This window comes from Lacerta agilis, chromosome 1 (assembly GCF_009819535.1).
Source record: "Lacerta agilis isolate rLacAgi1 chromosome 1, rLacAgi1.pri, whole genome shotgun sequence".
In the NCBI taxonomy this organism is placed as follows: domain Eukaryota; kingdom Metazoa; phylum Chordata; class Lepidosauria; order Squamata; family Lacertidae; genus Lacerta; species Lacerta agilis.
Genome location: NC_046312.1, coordinates 1,306,362 through 1,319,980, shown reverse-complemented (window position 1 = coordinate 1,319,980; position 13,619 = coordinate 1,306,362). Strand labels below are relative to the sequence as shown.

Sequence of the window (13,619 nt, the reverse complement as noted above, 5' to 3'; positions counted from 1 at the left end):
TGCATTGTATACATAATGTGTGTATGTTGTGTGTGTGTGTGTGTGTGTGTGTGTGTGTACTGTTATGTGGGATTTCAGACGTGGTTTATATATAGTTATGAACATTTAATTTTTTATATATGACCTTGAAATTCTTATAACAATACACACACACACACACACACAGTGGTACCTTGGTTCTCAAACAACTTGGAACCCAAACACTACCGGAAGTAAGTGTTCTGGTTTGCGAACCTTTTTCGGAAGCCAAAAAATGCTCCATTTTGAGTGCCACGCTTCCATTTTGAGTGTTACGCTTAGGTCTGTTTTTGCTACTTATTTTCCTTTTTTGTGACTGTGTGGAACCCAGTTCAGCCACTGATTGATTGATTGTGTGTGTGTGACTGCAGTAGGCTACATTGTTTATTGCTTTCATTTTACGGATCCATGGTCTCAGATAGTAAGATTCATGTTCAGCTGCTGTTTTAGGGGTTGTTTTTATAAGTCTGGAACGGATTAATCCGTTTTGCATTACTTTCTATGGAAAAGCGCGCCTTGGTTTGGGAACGGATTAAGTTTGAGAACCAAAGTACCACTGTATTATTATTTCTTAAATTTCTATACAGCCCTTCCTCCGGAGATCCCAGGGCGGTCTGCAACGTGACGCCCCGGAATCCTTCACGTAACGGTATCATCTCTCGGTTCCATTTGCCGGCCTCTCTCTCTCCCCAAGCCAATTGCCGTTTACATAAAATGCAACGTCATGCAATAAGAACCGCTGAGTCATCCTAACGGGACCGGAGGCTCCTCCTACCCAGCCAGGAGGGGCGGGGAACGCCTCAGTCCCAGGGAGCCATTGGCTCGCCGCGGAGGGGCAGCCGCCCAATCGCCGTCCCCTCCGACATCCCCCCCCCCGCCCGCCCGAAGAGGGGAAATGAAGCGCGTGCGCAGGCCAGCTCCCTCCTTCCCTCCGAGCCACCGTTGACGCCGCCCGTTTTTCCCGGCGTGCCGCGGGGCCGCCTTCCCTCGTGACATGCGCAGTGGAGAGGGCCAAGATGGCGGCTCCCAGCAGCTATTCGTTCTCCTCAGCGCCGCGGCCGCCCTCGCCGCCGCCGCCTCTCCCTCTCCGCCTCCTCTTCCTCCTGCTCGTCTTCCTCGCGGCGGGGCCCGCGCGGGCGGGAAGGAGCCGAGTGAGGTCGCTGAGCGACGGGTCGTGGCGGGAGCTCCTGCAGGGAGAGTGGATGGTCGAGTTGTGAGTCCCTTTGGGGGGGAGGCTGAGGGGGGAAGGGGCGCTCTGTGCATGCTCAGAGGCACCCTCCCCGCGGTGAAGCAGCAGGACCGGCATGGGATGGACGGAAAGGGGCGCCCTTCTCATATCCCTATTATTATTATTATTATCATTATTAATTGATTAAATCTTCGTTGCCAAACTATTTTCATTAGTTTTCAAAAAAATTGTTTGTAAATTTATTATTATATATATATACACACTGTATATAGTTATATAATTACTTATATAATTTATATACATAATTTATATAAGTATAATTAAAAACACACACAAACACACATATATATAATTTTTTCCAGAATATTGTTTTGTGTGTATATATAATTTTATTTATTTTCCATTTAATTATGTACATTCACACCATCATTTTCCACTTTACCATCCTGGCTCTTTAGAGCCTATCAACTTCCTTCCTTCCTTCCTTCCCTCCCGCCTCATGGCTATCAAAATTCACCTTTATATCATTGCATTTTGTACGTTTTGCAATTCTGATTGCACTCATTAGAAAATGACTCAAAATTTAAATAAATACAGAAAGGTACTTGAAAAATTATTGTAAGCAATTGACATCCCTAGCAGGGCTCTCTGAAGACTTGTAATGAGAAATTTTCTACCTTTATTTATTTGCCAATTTATTTATTTGGTTTTCCAGATTAAAATTTTACAATCACATATCCAACATAAGCATGCACACGAAAGCTCATACCAAGAACAAACTTAGTTGGTCTCTAAGGTGCTACTGGAAGGATTTTTATTTTATTTTATTTCTCCTTGTGTCTTTTATGATAATCTAAATCTTTTCTCTCTCCATTGTGTCCAAAATTCAGCATTAAATTACAAGTGTTATTCCAATCCTACTAACAATAGTTTTCCGAATTTTTAACAAGCCAAATTACAACAGATCTTATAAATAATTTCCCCGTTAAGTTGACAACCCGCTCTCCATTGTCTGTGTTGTGCTCCTTCTGTCCTATTTATAAAGTTCCCACATGGCTCTTCATCCAAGGATCATGGGGCGTTTTTGCAGCATGGAAACACAGGAAGGGATATTAGCAGGAAACCGTAATCCCTAAAGGAGAGAGAGGAGCTTGCCTGTGACTAGATGGTGTGTCCTTAGGGGCTCCTTGGAAGTGCCTTCACTTCTCTTTCTGAGGCCAAGCTGCACCATGAGCAGGAAGAAAACACCCTGCAACAGGGCAAAACTCTTAATATGATAGTTGACATGCAAGAAGCACATGAGCCACTTCCTCAAATGTACAGTGATTGCAAAAGCTGCAAAGAGTTTTCAGCGACTTACTAAAACAGGTTTGCCCCTTTTAAAATATGCAGTTGCCCAGCAGTTCCTTTGGTTGATTTTATTATGTTTTTATTTATTTATACATCATCTTGATTTCTATAGCTCCCTTCATCTAAGGAGCACAGGGTGGTTTGCAGTATGAAAGCACAAAAATATGCAACATATTAACAGAAAGCAATACCCTCCCCTCCGTTTAAGTAGCCGAAGAGGAATGTTTTTGCCTTGTCACCTGAAGGTCATCAGGCGACTTACATTAAAGAAAAATGCATAGGCGAACATAGTGACATAGGAGGGGGAACTGATAGTCTGCTGTTGCACAACTTAGAACATTTTTGAACAACTTTGTTCTTGCTCCTAGAGCCGGATATGAACCAAGGAAACACCACCCTCCCCCTTACTTTGTTATATACACACTTTCACTGTTCATTATCCTTAATCATAAAGCCAGGCTTCAGCGCTATAATGAGCATATTAAAAAATTGTCCAGTAGCACCTTGTTGTTGTTGTCGTTAGGTCGTGTCCGACTCTTCATGACCGCATGGACCAGAGCACGCCAGGCACGCCTATCTTTCACTGCCTCCCGTAGTTTGGCCAAACTCATGCCAGTCGCTTCGAGAACACTGTCCAACCATCTCATCCTCTGCCATCCCCTTCTCCTTGTGCCCTCCATCTTTCCCAACATCAGGGTCTTTTCTAGGGAGTCTTTTCTTCTCATGAGGTGTCCAAAGTACTGGAGCCTCAACTTCAGGATCTGCCCTTCCAGGGAGCACTAAGGGCTGATTTCTTTAAGGATGGATAAGTTTGATCTTTTTGCAGTCCATGGGACTCTCAAGAGTCTCCTCCAGCACCATAATTCAAAAATTGCCCAGTATCACCTTAGTGACCCACTAAGTTTTTTCTGGGTATAAGCTTTCATGTGCATGCACACTTCTTCAGATACCTGTGCATGCACACAAAAGCTTATACCCAGAACAAACTTAGTTGGTCACTAAGGTGCTACTGGACAATTGTTTAATTTTAATTTATTTATTTTGACTGCGTCAGACCAACACGGCTACCTACCTGAATCTAGAATAATGAGCATATGCAGCTGCAGCTGCTTTACATTGCTAAGAGGAGAACCTGGTGTTGCACCCAGAGCTGTCAGCTCTAGAGAGCAGTAGCTGTACAGGATTGTAGTCAGGACAAGGTCTTTTGCAGCCTGAGGTCCTTTTAGCTGGAGACACCAAAGGCCGAGTCGGGGGATGTTGGCATTGCTTTCTCCTCTCCCACTCAGCTGTGAACCCATGTCATCATCTAAGGATAGGTTCTGAGGCCTTGCAAGCCCCTCACCCTGCTCCGCTTTCTTTCCTGTGAGCCCTTATTAGGAGAGTGCAGAGAGGGAAGCCTTTACCTCCCAAAGGAGAGCTGCTGGATCATGTCATTGGCAGTGGACCATGTAGGAGGCTGACTCCAAATCCTTTCTTAACCATGAACTCATAAAACAATAGAGCGTATCTTGCATTGTGAGTGGCTGCAATATATACATACATATATATATATATATATATATATATATATATATATATATATATGGTAAGTAGTTTTCTCTTAAATTGTGCTTTTAGCACTCTATAGACATGACATGGATTGTGAATGTGTTTCAGGGAACTGGATCTTAAAAATATATTGTAAAAGTTGATGGTTTTGTGGGGGCAAAAGTGGGATTTGTGTTTTCTCACACAGTGGTTGCTTACATAAGTTTTCCTTTCCAGTTATGCTCCTTGGTGCCCAGCCTGTCAGAACTTACAGCCAGAATGGGAAAGCTTTGCTGAATGGGGGGAGGATCTTGAAATTAACATCGCAAAAGTGGATGTGACAGAGCAGCCAGGTAAGGTTCACTTCTGTCATAGGGGAAATAGTTTATATATTTGTAATTCATCTTATTTAAGCATTCACTTTGTAGGTGAAAAGGAATTGCATGCAGGTGGGTGAGGTGCTCTGACCTCCTCTGTCTCAACACAGAAACCAAATCCATCCTCTGTGCCACTACAGTAATACAGTGGACTTTGGGTGGCAGGATAACAACAATAATTTTATTATTCATGCCCTTCCCATCTGACTGGGTTTCCCCAGCCACTCTGGGCTTAAAAAATATATAAACATTAAAAACTTCCCGATACAGGGCTGCCTTTAGATGCCTTCTAAAAGATCTGTAGTTCTTTATCTCCTTGACATCTGAAGGGAGACCCCTGCACGTTACACAGGACTTCGAGGCCCCCAATCCATGACAGGCTAGTTAGTAACTTTTGAGAGTTCATTTTACAAGGATTGTTCTAACTTGTTCAGATACAGTGGGTTGCATTAGAGTAGATGCACGTACCACACATCTGTGCTGATTAGGCTAAATCGGGCATAGGCAAACTCCGGCCCTCCAGATGTTTCGGGACTGCAATTCCCATCATTCCTGACCACTGGTCCTGTTAGCTAGGAATGGTGGGAATTGTAGTCCCAAACATCTAGAGGGCCGGAGTTTGCCTATGCCTGGGCTAAAGCAGTAGCTTTGAGGTGTGAAACCTGGTGCTGCTTTAGAAGGTTTGGAAGATTCTGCTATGACAATATGAGAAATAGCAGTGCTCCACTTTGAAGGAGAGATATGCTCTTCGTGTGAGTCAAGAGGTTTGTCCAACACTCAGTACGGACTGTACACTCCCTGAAGTCCTCCAAGGTATACAAGTTCTATAGGCAGCAAGACATTTGCAAACGAAAGCATGTGTAAAACTGAAGTAATTTTAGTCAAATAGCATGCTCCATAAATATTAACATGGATAACAGTACACCGCCTTTTTTAATACATATTTTTAAATAATTTTCACAATTAAACATTATCATCACATATGTATAAAAGAATAAACCACACAAAATAAAAAATAGAAAATAAAACATTTTTACACCATAATAAATTCATATTTTGGGGCTTACTTAGATCCCTCAACTTCCCCCCACTCCCTTCCCTGGTTCTTTTGTGTTAGCTTAATTTATACATGTCAGTGGTTTCCTTATCTTTAATTGTTTCCGAATTTAAACATTCTCCTTCGTATTACAACTTTTAAAAAAAACCTGCTACTGTATTAACTAACGGTACATCACCTTAATTATGTCCTGCTAGCCTGCATACGTGTCTGTCACTGCTGCAAAAATAGTCAAGTCACTGTGGTATGAGAGACGAATATCTTTTGTAGAGCAAGGCCTGTCCGTTTGGGGTCCAAATATTGATTATATGTTACGTGGGGTTGGAGAGTTGATTGCTACATGAGTATCTTATGCGAGTTGTAGAAGGGTTAAGAGCACAAAGTTCAAGGGTTACACAAAATATGTGCAATTGGGGAAAATAAGACTTAACAAGCCTTTAGTAGCAACACATATTGATAGCGCAGGAAAAACCCCTTACTTCTAACAAACCTTTAGCTCTGATGTTCCCTGTGGATCTTTCTGCAGGACTGAGTGGACGGTTTATCATAACAGCACTCCCCACCATCTACCAGTAAGTACTCTAATTAAACATGGCAGGTTTTTTTTATTGGGGGGGGAACCTTAGTTCTTCATTCCTCACCCCCAGTTCTAATTGGAACAATAATACAGTACTGGACTTCAGTTCTCTCTGTCTTCTTTGGACAAAGACAAGGGGCAGGGGGGGGCGGAGAGAGAGAGAATGCCCTAACCGTTGGGGAATAAAGCTGACAATGAGTTCTTGTGTTTGTAACAACGCTCAGCCTTAGCATATGAGTCCAGCAGTCTTCTCCATAGTTTCACATACGTGCTGGGAATTTTTGAGTTACTGACAGGACTCTTCTTTTGATCAGCTGTAAAGATGGTGAATTCAGACGATACCAAGGTCCACGGACTAAAACGGATTTCATCAATTTCATCAGCGACCAGGAGTGGAAGTCCAACGAGCCCATTTCTTCATGGTTTGGTCCATCTTCCTTCCTGTAAGTGACAACTAAAGTCTCCTTCTCCCTTAATAGGCTTCTGCAAAAATCAATAAATGAAAATGACTGAATTATATATTAAGATCATTTTTTAAAAAAAATATTCAGTCACCTTGAAAATTGCTTGAGGGTTTTGGTAGACCACTTGATAAACTTACTGTATATTCTGGCGTATAAGACTACATTTTAATCCAGGAAAATCTTCTCAAAGGTCGGGGGTTGTCTTATACGCCGGGTGGAGAATCTGCAGTCGCGTATATCTCAAACTCTATATTTTAACAGGGAAAGTTGGGGGGGCGTCTTATACGCCCAGTCATCTTATACGCCGGAAAATACGGTACTTATTTCAGCACTGATAGTGTGGTCAAACCAGTATCACCTTGTGGAAATTGCAGGTCGGCCTAGCCCAGACTGCTTAAAGAGGCTTCTTTAAGCTGCTAACTTTTCCAGCAAAAATTACCTTTCTCCATAACCATATTATGAAAATCATGTGCTCTAGACTAGGGCCTTTTTCGCAGCCTATTTAATCTGGTCTTGGTCAAAAGCCTCCTTTAACTCTGTGTTAGGAGAAGAAAGATTGATGGTAGAGCCAAGGAAACCGTGTCCAGAGGAGGTTACAGAATGTTAAAAAGTGAATTTTGAGACAGGAGGGATGTTGCAGTTGTGCCCCACGCACACTTTCTCTAGCGAACATCCAGCGTCAGAATCCCAAGTATGGCAGAGAAAACGTCAGGCATTCAGAGCGAAGGTTTCATTAGTGCCCCAGCGAGAGTGAACAACAGTTGGTGTTGTTTTGTTGCCTTCTTTGATTGCAGAAAAGGCCTTTGTTTTATCTCTTCTGCCTTTTTCTTTTTTGGCAGGATGAGCAGCATGTCTGCCTTGTTCCAGCTATCTATGTGGATCAGGGTATGTGTGTGTTTCAGATCTCCCCTTGAGCCAAATGCACTTGAGTGTCTACCTTGGGTTGCCAGTATAGCTCCTGTGGGCACAACTGCCACCTTGAGGAGGTCTGCCCCTGCTGCCCATCGAGTCTCTGGGCCTTCCTCCCCTTTGACTGCCCCCTTGCTTCTGAACCGGTGAGGGAGGTTATCCTTTCTTTCGTAGAAAGATACATAGACCTGAAGCAGGAAGTTGGAAGAGAGACTCTCTTTCCCACTTCCTCATTCCAGTGTGGTGTAGTGGTTAAGAGCGGTAGACTTGTAATCTGGGGAACTGGGTTCGCATCTCCGCTCCTCCACAAGCAGCTGCTGGGTGACCTTGGGCTTGTCACACTTCTCTGAAGTCTCTCAGCCCCACTCACCTCACAAAGTGTTTGTTGTGGGGGAGGAAGGGAAAGGAGAATGTGAAAAGCGGGATATCAAATCCAAACTCTTCTTCTTCTTCATTCACCTCTCTGTGCTCAAGAGTAATTCTGCTGGGTTTGTCTTATACCCAGGTCCCTTGGAAAAGTGTGCAATTTCTATGTTTTTGGGTTTTTTTGTGGACTGGGGGGGGGAATAAGTGATCAGAGGGGGTGGCATTTGCTCAAAAATTCACGCACACCAAAGGTTTGGTGACCCTCTGCTCTAACCAGGCTTCCTTCTCTTGTAGAACTGCCACAACTATTTCACAGAAAACCTCGGCATCCCAGCCTGGGGTTCCTATGCCATTTTTGCATTTGCAACGTTGTTTTCAGGACTCCTTTTGGGGCTTGTAAGTAAATGTTTTTGTATGTCTTGGAAACTTTGAAGGTCACATCTCACACCAAACACGAAGCAATAATACAGTGTTAAAACAAAGAATTTTTCTTTTCCAGATAATGGTATTTCTGGCAGACTGTATTTGCCCTTCCAAAAAGCACAGACCGCTGCAGCACCATTATCAAAGTAAGCCCTATTGCGTGTCTTGAGTTGCAAACTGAGGTCGGATCGCAACTCCTGTCATCCCTGACTAAGGACGATGCAAGTTGTAGTCCCAGAACATCTGGGGATCCAAGCTGAAGAACACCAGCAGGGAGCAAGGACCCAAAAGCTGGTGTTCCATAGCACAGGAAATACTGTATCCCAGGTAGAAACAGGTAGAAGATGGAAGCAGGAGACAAAAGGGGCAAAGGCAGTGGCTGACTGCGTAGCCGAAAGGGATAGCAACTAGGGGGTGCCCCCTGAGCCAATCTGTCTTTATACAGAATTTATTAGCATTTTCATAATATAACACAAACCCAACCCCATACCTACAGATACAAAAACAAATACAAATACACATAATGTCAGGATTCTTCTTCTTATTTATATACCTTACAAAAAAAAAAAATTCCTAGTTCTAAATCTTGACGTTTGACTTCCCCCGCCTATTCACCTTCGGTTTTAAATCAATATACTATTTCCTTAACAACTTTTCTCTATAAAAAATTTTAACTTTACTTAAAAAAAAAAAAGAAAACATACTTATCTTAATCTTTGCATTATAACCTAAATCATAACCAAATATTCTTATAGCTAAACTTATTTCTTCTATCCTTTATCATGCTGCTTTTAACTTAAGATTCAATATCTCCTTACTTATTTAAAATAAACTTGTAATTAACAGACTTCACACTCCAATTTCAGATACCATGGCAGACCATTTGGATTATACATTTAGTACTTCAACCCACTCCCCCTCTGTCCATTGTCTTTTTCTGTCTTTCACCGGAACCAAATCTCCAATTGTCTTCCTCTGAGTGTCCACAGGTCCAGGCAACATCCACAACAAACCCCGCATCAAGCCTCAGGGTCTTCATCACCTCCATGGGCTCCTCCGCTTCTTTTTCTTCTTCTTCTTGTAGAAATCTTAATTCGATGTCCCTTGCCCCCGAGCTGCCACCTCGGAGTCTGGATATTGTAGATTTTCCCGTTCCAGGGCTGCCACCCCCAGAAATCGGCTCCTCCTCCTTTCGGAGTTGCCCAGCCATTTCAAACCATCCTTCCAGCGCCCCTCCCAGCTCTTTGCCAAGGTTTGATTCCGTTGTGTAAAACTTTTGAAAAGCCTCCTCTGTGGAAAGTGAGTCCTTTTTATTTATAATTCCACTCAAAACTTGTAGTTTTCGATTAAGCAGTTCCAGCTGCAAGACAGTGAGCATTTCCTCATCCTTTAAACCAGAGTTCAATACCAGTGTGAGCACAAAGTCCAGCATTTTAGGAGAGAGGGTGAGTATCAGATTTCAGTTCCTGTCTCTTCCTTCCTTTGTTTCAGTTTTTTCCCACGACAAACCAAGTCGTCGCCATTTCTCCGAAGCCGGAGTATAAAGACCAAAACTTCAAATGGAGATATTTTTTCCCCAGTTAACCCCCGAAGGGAAATCTCAACAGTCTCAGTTTTCAAATTCCAAATACTTTCTATCGATTGTTGTAGCAGCAGTCACTTAAAGAGTTAATTTCTTTCACCACCCGAAGGGAGGGAGGCGGGCTGCCTTTCTTCTTTCCCCCAGATCGTTCCAGGAATACAAAGAGTCAATCAATTACTCACAGCCTCTGGGTTCTTATCAGCTCCTTAAAGACAGGTAGAACTTAGACGCTCATCACAGGCTTTGTCGCCGCATTTACATCCCGGTTGGGGCATGTCCCCTATAGCCCGGCTCCGTCGTCCCTTCACCCCCACTCCCCCTTTACAGGGGGAGCGGGGGAAGGGTTCGGAGCCACAACGGGCACAGCCGGGGAGCCCAGGGTGCGGGACGCTCTTCCCGCACCCCAACCGGAGCCCCGCTATGCGGCTGCAGGGCTCCTAACCCCCGGGATGGACTGGGTGCTTCGCAGACGAAGCATCCCACGACCACCCGTAATGGCGTCAGCCGCCGGAAGCCCCCCTGAGCCAATCTGAAGGCTTAGAGGAGCCAGAAGCTTCTGGACTCAGGCTTACTCACATTCTCAGAGCTGAAGCCAATTCTCATTTGGCAGGCCCTGGAGCAAAGTAGCACAAGTTGACGAAGGTGCTCCCGCCTGATGAGCTCATCCCAGTTCCCAAGAAATAACATTTCAGAGGTCTAAGCGAAAGAATCTTTTTCTTGACAGTGGCCTTACTCAGACACACCCCATGACCCAACATGAGAATCATAGTTACAAAATGGATGTAAGAAATTGCCGCTGGGTAATGGCTTGGATCCTGAGTTTCCCTGTGCCAATGGCCAGGGCTGGAATCAGTAGGTGGACATTTGAGGCACGCAGATTTTGGCTGAGCTGTTTGGAGAAACTGCCTCTTAGTTAAGAGCTGTGGGACAAACAGTGGAAGGTCAGAGGCGGCCTCAGGAGGTGGTGGGCTGTCCTTTGGTGGAAGTGTCTAGGCAGAGGTGGACATTCATTTGTCTGGGACACTGGTTTCACTCTGCCAAGGCTTGTAGAATGGTTTCAAAACTTTTAAAGCGCTCCAAAAATGAAAAGAAAACTTACCTCAATGCTTCTTTTTATTACAGGTGGGTCTGCCATAGTCAAAACAAAATAAAATAAAAAATTCTTTCCAGTAGCACCTTAGAGACCAACTAAGTTTGTTCTTGGTATGAGCTTTCGTGTGCATGCATGTATCTGAAGAAGTGTGCATGCACACGAGAGCTCATACCAAAAAAACCTTAGTTGGTCTCTAAGGTGCTACTGGAAGGAATTTTTTATTTTATTTTGCTTCTTTTTATGTCTGTGATTAATTTTAGTGCATTTTGCTTAAAGTTGCTGGTAAAAAAGACAGGTCCATTAATGAAACGGAAATTCCCGGTGTTTATTTGTGGTTTTCAAAAATGGAAGTTCCAGTACTTGGGCATAGCTCCAAGCTTGGATCCCCTGTAGGCCTGAGCAGGTCATCTTTGCCCAGAGGTAAAGATATGTTTTCTTTTCAGGAAAGCTACCGGAGTCTACTCAGCTCTTGCAAAAAGCAGACGAAGAACTGGAGGAAGATGATCTTCCCGATGCCGAGGTGGAGCACAGAGAACCACCGAACGCACTGAGGCAGCGTGCTGCAAACCCTGTTGCTCGTGCTGGAGCAGAGCAGTCGTAGCTACTAATTCCAGCTGGCTCCCTTTCTGCATTTCCTGAGTTACAACTTGACACTCAGTGGGGAGGGGGAGGGAGTCCTCCTTTTCCTCTCCTTCAAGAGAACAGACGTGGAACAATTTAGGGGGCGGCGCAACCACATTTTGATTTAGCAAGTCTTTGATAAAGTTTGATATTTGAAGCAACGGAGGTGGCAGCCTTGGGCTGGGCCAGGCAGTGCAGAAGGGCAACTTACACATATGGCTTTCTGTCGGTATCCACATGAGTTCTTTCTGATGGCCAGCCTGCAGTGCTGGAAAAAGTTTCCCTGAAGTGTCCCGATGAGGCTTCCCTGTGTACGCATTCTCTCCTTGTCATGCAGAGGCAGTCCGGGAAGAGGAGTCTTCAGACGTGCTGCCTGCTCTCCTTTTCCAGTGCTAACAAGAGGGTACTCCTCTTAGCTTTGCTCTTCAGAATGCAAAAAGGAATCTGCAGTTGTGTCTGAAATGGGCCTCTGAAATAAGCAGGGAGATTGGAAGGATGTAGCTAATTTTGCATGCTCAGGAAGGGGGCTCTTTGGCCCTGCATCTCTTGGCCAGCCGCCCCCAGCACCAGCACCAAGGGGCGCTTCCAAAGCCATTTGTCGATGACCTGGGTGGTGTCTGCTGTCCAGCTGGGAAGGAGCCACAAACCCTCTGGGCACCCCAAAAACAGTCCTTTGTCCCCCAGCCTAACGTAACATTGGTTGTCTGGGCTTGTTAGTTTTGGGCCTCTGTTTGGCCCCTGGGTATTGTTTCTTTCCCCCTTTTATGTGACAGCCCCCCCCCCGCCCCCACCCCTTGTTCCTTCTGCTTTTATAACCCATGAAGGAGTTGGGAGATGCTGTGTCCCAAACTTTGTTGATTTTGAGGCTAAGGGATGCAAATCGTATGCAAGGGGGAAAGGCAGGTTGTGAAGTCAGCTGCTCGGTCCCCTTCTAACCTGTTCTTGCAAACTAATACAGTCGTACCTCGGGTTACGTACGCTTCGGGTTGCGTACTTTTCGGGTTACGAACTCCCGTAACCCGGAAGTGTTTCCCGTCGTGCGGGCGATATGCGCAGAAGGCGTCCATGAGCTTCACGCATGCGCAAAGCGCGTTTTTCGGGTTACGTACAGCGACTCGGAACGAATTGAGTACGTAACCCGAGGTACCGCTGTACTTGTAAGTAGATTGCAAGATGAAGGATAGGAACTCTAGCAGGTTTTTTTTCTGAGGGCTTGGCTCAGCCCTTGGTTTCTCTGCCCAGGTGCCTTTTTCTGTCTCTATCCTCAGCTGAACGTTCATTACTCCTCACAGTGTTCTAGAAGAGGCTCTGACTCTTTCAGCAGCTTCCTGTGGCAGACCACAAAGGCCAGTGACTCTGTGAATGCAGTTAGCATTTGTGTGTCTCTCTCTTCCTCTGTGGCCAGGTGCTCTTTTTCTACGGTGCACACCGTTCTTCTCTTGAAGATTTCCCATCTTGGGGCCAGCAGATTTCTTTCTGCCCTTTTAAGTACAGCCCGAGTGTATTTGCCCTCTTATTGTTTCCTCACAGAGCAGACTGAGGACATTTCACGCTCAAGGTTAGGCCGCTTTTAGCCACCCCAGGCAGTTTTGCCTCATAGGTGTTTTGTTTTTCCAGATGAATACATGAAAGCTCTGTGCTCAGCTCTAGTCGGCTTCTAAAAAATAGATGGTGAAATGATTGAGAGCTTGGGTTTCCAAATGTGTGTTTCGGTTGAAGGTGGTCGGTCCCACGTCAGCCAAGGCCGGTTCTTTAGAGTAATGCTGTTTTTAAACTTTTTAAAGCTTTCAGTAAGTTCCACTGCAAAGTGGGCCTTGGACTTCCCCAATTCCTAGTTGTCTGCCTTGGATCTCTGGCATCATGCCGTGTTCAAGAAGCCCTCTGCCCCGTTGTTGTTTACCTTTTGCGTCATGTTTTCATTCATAAAAAAATATTGGAGGGGGGGGGGAGATAAGGTTTTTAGAGTCAGGTCCTGGTCAGTAAGCAGCCCCTGAATCCCCTGAGGTATCCAGCCTTAGCCAACCTGGGGCATTCCGGGTGTTTCGGACTACAACTCCCATCATCCC

The 13,619-nt window shown here is 44.9% G+C and overlaps 1 protein-coding gene across 2 annotated transcripts; it reads left to right on the top strand.

Moving 5' to 3' along the window:
- Positions 1-1,019: 1,019 nt before the first annotated feature.
- On the top strand, positions 1,020-11,714 carry TMX1 (thioredoxin related transmembrane protein 1). Of its 2 annotated transcripts, XM_033155738.1 has the most exons (8): positions 1,020-1,231; positions 4,322-4,437; positions 6,045-6,090; positions 6,410-6,538; positions 7,399-7,444; positions 8,129-8,230; positions 8,334-8,403; positions 11,376-11,714. In XM_033155738.1, the coding sequence occupies exons 1-8, from the start codon at positions 1,035-1,037 to the stop codon at positions 11,531-11,533; spliced, it is 864 nt and encodes a 287-aa protein (XP_033011629.1). In that variant the 5' UTR covers positions 1,020-1,034; the 3' UTR covers positions 11,534-11,714. The 2 variants fall into 2 exon arrangements, with proteins under 2 accessions (XP_033011629.1, XP_033011713.1); XM_033155822.1 differs by lacking the exon at positions 8,129-8,230.
- The last annotated feature ends 1,905 nt before the right edge of the window (positions 11,715-13,619 follow it).

What these genes read in the sequence shown, in the direction of transcription:
- TMX1 (XM_033155738.1), top strand. Translation starts at nt 1,035, where the DNA reads ATGGCGGCTCCCAGCAGCTATTCGTTCTCCTCAGCGCCGCGGCCGCCC. An exon ending in GCACTCCCCACCATCTACCA is followed by an intron (nt 6,091 to 6,409) that starts GTAAGTACTCTA and finishes TCTTTTGATCAG; the next exon opens with CTGTAAAGATGGTGAATTCA. An exon ending in GCTGCAGCACCATTATCAAA is followed by an intron (nt 8,404 to 11,375) that starts GTAAGCCCTATT and finishes TTTTCTTTTCAG; the next exon opens with GAAAGCTACCGGAGTCTACT.